The sequence below is a fragment of the Lactuca virosa genome, chromosome 2, assembly GCF_052849685.1.
Source record: "Lactuca virosa cultivar CGN04683 chromosome 2, Lactuca_virosa_CGN04683_v6, whole genome shotgun sequence".
NCBI lineage: Eukaryota > Viridiplantae > Streptophyta > Magnoliopsida > Asterales > Asteraceae > Lactuca > Lactuca virosa.
This window is the reverse complement of record NC_136427.1, coordinates 237,204,156-237,213,747: the sequence shown is the minus strand read 5'-3', so window position 1 is coordinate 237,213,747 and position 9,592 is coordinate 237,204,156. Positions and strand designations below refer to the sequence as shown.

Genomic DNA, 9,592 nt, shown 5'->3' with positions numbered 1-9,592 from the left:
TAACCAAAACGAAATACATTGCACTTTAAAATATAAATCCTAAACCCTAAACCTCCAACTAACAAATAGGCATTTTATAAGAGTCATTATCTGCACACATTTTATACTAAATCCTAACGGAATAGTTATTAACCGATGTGATGTAAATGTGTCATTAGTGTCTTTATTGGGGCACATTTTATCCTAGGCTATCGCATCCCCCCATAGGTTTCTTACTATGCTCACTAGGTCTAAAATCAGGAAATTGTAAAAAGCACCATTGACAAATCACAATGAAACTTTTTTAGATTCTTTCCCCGTAAGCGTCAATTTTGTAGATTATTCTTCGACTATTACTGACATGTACAAACACAATGAAAGAATACACAATAAAACATATGACTTTAAACCCCAAAATCAGAAATACGCAGGACTTGTCCGATAACGAAACTAGGAAACGCCACAATTCGGGAACATCCGGCTGAAGAATGAATTTTTTGTGTAACCCCATGAAATATAACTAGAAGAGAAACAAAACATTGTGTGAATATTAAAAAGTAGATTCGGAAATCTGAAAAACATTTTTGAAACCAATTGTCGAAATGCTACAATTTGGAGGCATCATACTAACGAATGCCTTATTTTTGTAAAGTATAAACCCCATGAAATATATCAAACATTACAAATATATGATGTCATTTTTTGAGTAGAAGTGTTACAACGTAGCATTTCGGGCTTAAAATCCTAAGAACATTCGTGGAATGCGAGATTTACATCACAAAAACTCAAAAACTTACCAAAGCCGAAATACATTATGATATAAAGGCATGAAAAAAAGTGTCTTTTCGTTGAAAAATGACAATACTAAACATCTACGAGGCACGAATCGACACATATTTTTTTTAAATGTAAGTTACAAATGAAATGAGACTTTTCCGACATCCATAATGAACATACTTTGGACATCGTAGTCATTTCAACAAATACAAAAAAATTGGATCAATTACCTATATTACACAAAAAAACATGTGATCATTTTTATGATAGTGTATAACAAGATTATGATCCTTAAAATTATTATTTTTTTATAATTAAAACACTTGCTTAAAAAAATGTCACTTTAGTTTCAAACCCGTGCTGCTACTTGTGCCCATAAATCGCGTGGCATCATCTCTCACTCAAATCTTTAATTTTCGCTTTCTTCATTAATTGGTTCTTTCCGTTGGTGTCACTGCCACCCTTTGGATCGTCCTTTGCTTCCCCAATATATAATGCATAGCATACATTCACTTCTCTTTACGACTTTACCAAATATATCATAAACCTTTCTGTCCTTTCTTTATCTCCTGTAACTTTTGTTATGTAAAAACCGGTTTTACTTCTTAAAGATTTCATAACCTCCCCTTAGAAGACATCTTCTTGTTAGGGGGACATTGATTTTGTTATTATGCATCATGTTCAACACAAAGTTCTTGGTAGATACCTCTTCTGCTTATTTATGAGAACGAAGGTTATATCTTTCTGGATTTTAGCTTAATATGAGTGGAGTTTTGATAGATTTTAGAGAAAAAACATGGGTTCCTAAATCCTAACTCCTAAGCATACCCAAATAAAAAAAATGTCTTGGTTTGAATACGAAATCTACAAGAAACATGGTCTCCTGGAATCCCATCAACCCATATCATCTTTTTCACCTCCATTTAGTGTTACTATTCATAAAACAGCAAACCCTTCATCTTCTCCAGGTGTTAAGATCAGTCCAGTAATTCTTATCATCATCATAATCTTGGCTGTCTTGTTTTTCATATCTGGTTTGCTCCATTTGTTAGTGAGATTCTTGACAAAATACCATTCTTCAACCTCAATCACTTCTCTTCGATCTAACAGATACCCATCTACCCCTGATCATACACTACAAAGGCAGCTTCAACAGCTCTTTCATTTGCATGATTCAGGCCTAGAACAATCCTTCATCGACACCTTACCAGTTTTCATGTACAAGGAAGTTGTAGGTGCTAATAACTCATCATTCGATTGTGCCGTTTGTTTGTCTGAGTTTTCCGAGATGGACAAATTACGATTACTTCCAACTTGCAGTCATGCTTTTCATATAAACTGCATCGATACATGGCTCCTATCGAATTCCACTTGTCCTCTTTGCAGAAACACACTTTTTAACCCTGGGTTCTCCATTGACAACCCGATTTTTGAATTTGATGAAATGAGGGAAGCAGATGAAACCGGTTTAGCGTCAGCACCCGGTTCAAAAACAGTCCAAGAACATATCATCGCTGAAAAAGGGGTTTTTCTGGTGAGGCTTGGTAAGTTCAGGAAATTGATCGACGGAGGTGAGGTGGCCGGCGGCGAGACTAGTAGCAGTAATTTGGATGCGAGAAGATGTTATTCGATGGGTTCATATGAGTATGTTGTCGGTGATTCGAGCCTCCGGCTGGCTTTAAATCACAAAAAAGATCATCAAGATGAAAAAATCACGATTAGCGATGAAAGGGAAGGGAAGAAGATTAACATTGGGGCAAAAACTGATAGTTATTCAGTTTCGAAGATCTGGTTATGGTCTAAAAAGGGGAAATTTGTGGGTTCTTCAGAGAATCAAATGCATAACCCATCTTCAGTTGATATGGAATTACCTTGGATGAGCAGAATTCAAGGTACATGAAACGAAATGAGTTCTTGTTAATTAATCATATTTATAATTTATTACTAGTCTTTTTTATAGTTTAATTATACTCTAAATGAGAAAATCCAGTCCTGTTTAGTGTTTAGCGTGTTTCTTGAAATTAGACATGATCTTAAAGATTCAAACCTTTTGTGTTTATTGAAATTCAATCGGTTGCGCTTCTTTAATCGTTGGAGAACTGGTTATGTTGGGAATTTCTTGTGAGATAATCACAAATATGATCAAAATTGGTGGCATCATTAACAAATTAATCATCTTTCTTTTTTTAGTTTATTTATTTATTTTTAACAAAATCACCACTTATTTTGTAACTGGTCAACTAGGAAATTTTAGTAAATTGTGAAGTTACTTTTACCAACACAATGAGGCAAAAAACTTAAAAACACACACACACAGAGAAAAGAAAAATGTTGCAAAGAAATTGATTTTTTTTATTCTGAAATCACATCATCAAATCTCAAAATATGAACAATTTCGTAATATTATTTTGACTTTTTTATGATGACATATAAAACAATTTTAGAATTCGAAATTATTAACCTATAGCGAAAATGGTAGGTTATTTTGTTTAGAGAGTAAAAAGGAGACAACTTTGTTAAATAGACATAGGGGTGCAAACGAGCCAAGCTACTCGCGAGCTACTCGAGATCGGATCATTAAAAGCTCGACTCGAAACCGATTTTAAACGAGCCCGAGCCGAGCTCGAGCTTAATATTAAGCTTGTTTATTAAACGAGTTCGAGCTCAAGCCTATGTCACAAAGCTCGATTAGGCTCGCGAGCCTAAACGAGCCTTTATATAATATTATTTATTATTATTTATATATATTAAAATAAAAACATATTAGGAGAATTATGAATTTAGGGTATTAGTAAACGAGCTCGACCCGAGCTTAAGCTTATTTAGGCACGCCAGATAAAAACGAGTCGAGCCCGAGCCCGAGCCGAGCTTGTATAACTCTTTACGAGCTCGAGCCGAGCTCAGTAAAAGAAAGCTCGAATCGAGCAGAGCTCGAGCTCGAGCCTCATATAACTTAAACGAGCCCGAGCCGAGCCTGGCCAGGCTCGGGCTCGGCTCGGCTCGTTTGCACCCCTAAATAGACCCTGTCATTTTGTTTTGTTTTGTTTTTTTTTTTATCATCCCATATTCTTATATATGGGTTTCAAGCAAGAACATTAAAGTATTTTACTAGTGTCAAAAATTTAACTTTATAGTCAAATGGCTTGCATCTAATTGAAGTGAAATTAATCAAAGATCAAACTTTCTTGTTAAGTTTGAAAGAAGAAGAAGCATCTTAAAAAGATCAAACTTCAAGATTAAGAATTTAAGATTATGAAGTCTTTAAAAGCATAATTTAAGAAGGGTGATGGAGGGGCAAACTATGCTTTTTCGCTTTTGCAAATTCTCTTTTACTTTATATCATCATGGCTTTGCTTGTTTCTACTGCTTCTTTTTGAGCCATCCTTTTTACTCAACATGTATAGAGTTGTCATTGTGTGTGAAGTGATAATAGTGGAATCTATGGAAGCATGAAGAATCTTTCTTTCTGTGAATGTCTGTTTTATCCTTTTTACATGAATTCTAAAATTGGCTATGGTGTGGGGCATGTGGATTGTTCTTTCTATCCATGGGCCTTATGGTCATTTAACATTTGTATTTTGTTGGTGTCGTGTGTATGATGATATGATAAAAGAAGAACATAAGATATAATTATGAACTATTTTATTAATTAAAATGAGGTAACGGCTTGACACAATTTACTGATAGTGTGTAATGGTACAAACGTTCGAATAAGAAAATAGTTTGTTTTATTTCCTTTGCTTAGCTTCCAAGTAAAGTTGGTCCTTTTAGTTTTTTATTTTTGTTAGATTGAATATATAGCTTTTGGCATTAAAATGAATTTAAAGGCACTTTATCTTTTTATGTTTCCTAATCTTTATTTTATTTCAATAACTGGAAAACTGCAAAAGAGGAAGTTTGGGATAACCTCAAATGCCAACTATGAATAACTGTTTTTATCAATTTAATCCGGATAAAATTACTTAATGAATTAAGCTATAAAAATGATGAATATTGTTAAAATTTATGAATATCCTTAAATATGTTTTTTTTAGAATATAAGAATAAAATGTGGTTATTTAATCTCATTCATATATTTATTCGGGCTTGAAAAAAGAAACAATTATTTTGTGTACAACATTTTATTCAAATATTATATATATATATATATATATATATATATATATATATATATATATATATATAGGTTGAAGTTCATTTGAGACCATTCTAATTTTGTGAGACCGTGAGACCAAGTTTAAAAATAATTTTAAAATGCAAAATAAAAGGAAAATCCAAAAATTCTTTTTTTAATTATTATTTTCATCACTTTAATTACCTAAAAAAATAAAAAAATAAAAATAAAAATTGTCGTTTTTTTTTTAAAATACGTGAAATATTCTAATAGAATATTACACTGTAAATATTCTAATGTGATTTTTAGAATGTTAGAATATTCTACTAGATTTGTCAGATATGTATAATATTCTAATATTCTACTAGAATATGTAAAAAATGTATTATTTTTTTTGGTATTTTTTTTATTTTTTTTATTTTTTTTTGGAAAATATAAATGACGAAAATAATATTTGAAATTTTTTTTTCCGAAAATTTTCAATTATTTTGCATTTTAAAAATGTTTTTTTTATCTACCAAATGAGTGGCTAGGATTGCGTCTCATGGTCTCACAAAATTAGGTCGTCTCACATGAACCTAACCCTATATATATATATATATATATATATATATATATATATATATATATATATATATATATATATATATATATATATATCATTTTAGCCAAACAAACATTATTATTCGTTCAATCATTTTATTTATACAAGCATTAATAAAAAAGTGAATTTACAAAATGACTTTAATGGTATCATTAAGCCATTTTATTCAAATATTATGCCTTGCAAACTCATTAGAGAAGCAAGTTTCTTATAATATTACATAATAAAAACTGGTTATAATTTATATAGTTTTTGAAAGCAATTATCGAGTTTTCAAATTGGCAAAAACTCAATGAAGCGAAGCTATTTAAAATCATCGATTTATTGTGTAAAATTTCTTTCGATATCGAGAAAATGTGCACGGATTTCAAGTTACCAGGCAAAAAATGATTTTGGGTAGGTTTGTTGGGGTTGGGCGATCTAGTCTAAACTTAGACGGGCATGTATTTTCGAATTGACAAAATCTTATTGAAACAAAGTTGTTCAAATATATCGATTTATCAGGTAAAATTCCTTTCATGATCAAGAAATGTGCATGGATTTCAAGTTATCGGGCAAAAGGTGATTATGGCTAGGTTTCATCGGGCTTGGCCGACCGAGTGATCTGGTCTAGGCTTAGCCAGATTTATACTTTTGAATTGGCAAAAACTTATTGAAGCATAGTTGTTCAAAATCATCGATTTATTGGGTAAAAAAATATGATCGAGAAAATGTGCATTGTTTTGAGTTATCTAGCAAGATGTGATTTTGGCTAGGTTTCATCGGGTTGGGGTGATCTAGTCACTTGGTGTTCTTAGTCGTAATCTGGTTTCACCGAGAAAATGCAAATCACGACTTGGATTTCATTCATCTGTGAACTTGGTCGCTAGCCTATTTTCATCAGTGAACCATTTTATGATATTGGAAAAACTTAAACAATATTGAGAAAAGTCTATGGTGATCCGATTAGAAGCATCTGATGCCCGATTTAGATGGGTTTTGGCCCTAAGTTTGGGTTTTTGATAATTTTAGTTCACGACCTTACAAATTCTTAGCATTTTGTTCCTTAAAACTTTGGATTTTTGGCAGTTTTGGTCCCTACTTAACATATTTTTTAGTAATATGATCCTTGAGTAGTGTTTCTTATTTTGAATAATTATTTGTTCTTTGATTATTTTCACTTGAACTCTTTTATGTACTACACAACAAATTTTCAGGTCTTTAGATATTTCAAGCTTTTTGCATATTCCTGATTTCATGTATCCTGAAATGACTGATAATATTTGTTAGATTATTTAAAGATGTTTCATCTTATTCCAATGGCTATCACATACAAAGATATTTTTCAACAACATGTGGCCTTGGGTTAGCCGAACCAAAAAAGCTTCGGTGTCGTTATTATACATATCTCACTAAAATGAAATCAGATAGACACAAATTTAACATGGATAAAGGGCCTTGCAATAATAAAACCCAGTGATTGGGTCGTAATTCACAAACTACGGAAACACACATGATCAACAAGGCTGATGACTTATGCTTATAAGGAAAATGTCCACCAGTTATACTTTGATTTCTCATAAGATGTCAATAGAGTCCTAAAAACAACATACTCATATATACAGTTAACATCGTTTATGGTGAGTAAGACGATGATTGATTATTCTTGAACCCCGAGCTTTTGTTCTTTGATTTAAGGAAATCATCACTAATATATTCTTATGCCTGTTCATATTTCGTAAATGAAAGAATTCCCCGACAACAACATACAAAACACGATACTCGACCTAGAATTACAAAAACTATTGAATTGCCCTCTAATATATCAATGATAATGGATCTAGAATATACTCAAGCCAATGACAATACATACCGGTGTCATTCACGGGCCGGTGCCTTGTTCATTTGATCGTTTGGCTTGCATGTGTCGTTCATGAGTTGGGGCCTTGTTTCCTCGACCGTTTGTTTTGTCGGGGGTGCTCATGGGCCAGTATGGTATGTGAGATGAGGCCTTGTCCTCTTAATCCTTTGGCTTGACAGTGTGGGAAACAAAGTTTCTTAATAACATAACAAGTTTGTGGCGTCTTGTAGGTTTCAAAAATGCTCCTTTGGTTGGCAACGACAGGATGGAGTACATGGTTGGTGTAGGTTTAAAGAGTGATCATTTTTCCGCGATGGGGTCGTGTTCCCCTTGATTGTTTGTCTTGCAATGATGGGTTGGACTACTAAGACCACTTATTTTGAGGTTTGCCAAAAGTCGCAAGCGACGAAATTATAGTCTCGAGTGTGTGACAAACATAAATGATTCGACTACATTATCCATAACAACATTATAAGACGAGACGAAAGACACCACGTCACCGAAAAAAAGTCTTGTAAACTCCTCTTCTTATCTTACACATGTCTCAAAATCCTTAGCACAAATGTGCATCAAACACGGATCAACTTGCCATGTTGCCTCATAGAGATTGGAGGACAAACAATACCATGTCAAAGGGCTTGTAGCCCAAAGCATCATGTGTTGATCGAAATATGTCGTCAACCATAGGTTGAAGGTTCAAATCCCGTTTAAGGCAAATGAATAGTTTATGAGAAATGTAGGAAGTGTATGTTTACTAAAAATAAAATAAATTGTCGAGTTTAATGATTTTCAATACTTGTTATATAAAAAGGGAATTCAATTGCATATGGCAGCATGTGGAGCAATGTAATCTTTAAAATATACATAATAAACTCGATTAAATTTCATTAATAAATGCCTACAACTTAATAATATGTATTCCTAGCACGATATTATACATGATTTAAGTGCAATGGCATCATTGAAGCAATAAATGTTGTGGAATTACCTGCGACTTAATACGCTTTATGACTTTGACAAAATTCGATCAATGGGGAACTCATGTCATGAAGTCATACGACGACGCATTGGCGCCCTGCGCATATTAAAATCGTCGCAGGCCAGGTACATCATTTCACCGGTATCTGAAGCCAGGCGCCATCGATCGTCACGTGAACGCCGGCCTATTCTCGCCTAAATCCATCGAAGGTTTCCCGGAGACTACAGAGTACCTCGTTGAGAAATTATGATTCAACCAATCATCATCTTCCAGATGCCCCGGACCTTCGTCAAAATTGAGCAAATAACTAGCCCGGTCGTACTGGAATTTGGCGTGCGGACGCCGTTGCTTGTTAAACCGACGGATAAACGTCTTCAATTTCGGAACGGCGACAAGCACCGACCACTCCTTAATCTTCTTAAATTGTGATAATCCCTTGGACCACCACGGATTGCCGTCAGCTTTTCCGTCGTCTGCGGTCCCTAGCCACCAGTTCGGCTCTACGGAAAATGTAAATCGATCGCAATGAATACACGGCATCCAGAAACAACATCTTCTCTGGGGGAACGAGACCTCTTCAATTAATTCTTCATCGATGCCGGAATAAATTGCGATTGACGCCATTAACGCACGAATGAGGAATTTGTTTTTGAATTTTTTTGCCTGAAATTGAAAAACAAGAATGGCGAAAACCCTAAGCCTAATTTTCCTCCCTGTACTGCTTCTTGATAGAGGTTTTTGATTTGGTTGGATGATGAATGAGAATTTCAAAGAAAAACATATTGATTTTGAAAATTTGAAGTTTGGGGAAGATTTCTCCCCGTTAACGGAAATGTTCTAACTTCTAACGGCTCCTCTAGAACCCATGAATGAATGGAGAATAGATAAAACTATTTTAGCAACTCTAATATTCAATTTCTGTTTAATCTTTTAAATTCTTCAAAAAATCGTTGGAGAATAATCCCGTTATTGTTTTATACTACAAGTATACTTTCCGGCCCTATTTTTGACGGTCCTGATTCCTGAATCTTGATTGTTGATTAAATACATTTAAAAAAAAATAATCACATTTCAATTTAAATTAAAAAAAAAACTTGGGCAAATAATAGACTTAAAAAAGGTAATAATGTTGAAGTTTATATCCGGATTCCGGAATACGGATGGAAATTTCATCCGACCCGGTGGGGAACCCGGTTGACCCGCCCCAATCGGGGACGGGTATTCCCCGCTAAAACGGGTTCGGGTACGGGGCCGGGGATGGGGGATCCCCATTATGCTAAAATTGGGGATGGAGCCGGG

At 34.0% G+C, this 9,592-nt stretch overlaps 2 protein-coding genes across 2 annotated transcripts; one reads left to right on the top strand and one right to left on the bottom strand.

Annotated features, from left to right (window-relative positions):
* The first annotated feature begins 1,192 nt into the window (after positions 1-1,192).
* On the top strand, positions 1,193-2,904 carry LOC145160537 (RING-H2 finger protein ATL46-like). Its single transcript, XM_079079778.1, has one exon. The coding sequence runs from the start codon at positions 1,598-1,600 to the stop codon at positions 2,654-2,656; it is 1,059 nt and encodes a 352-aa protein (XP_078935904.1). The 5' UTR covers positions 1,193-1,597; the 3' UTR covers positions 2,657-2,904.
* A 5,557-nt stretch (positions 2,905-8,461) lies between these two features.
* LOC145158311 (uncharacterized) lies at positions 8,462-8,917 on the bottom strand. Its single transcript, XM_079077226.1, has one exon. The coding sequence runs from the start codon at positions 8,915-8,917 to the stop codon at positions 8,462-8,464; it is 456 nt and encodes a 151-aa protein (XP_078933352.1).
* Positions 8,918-9,592: the final 675 nt, after the last annotated feature.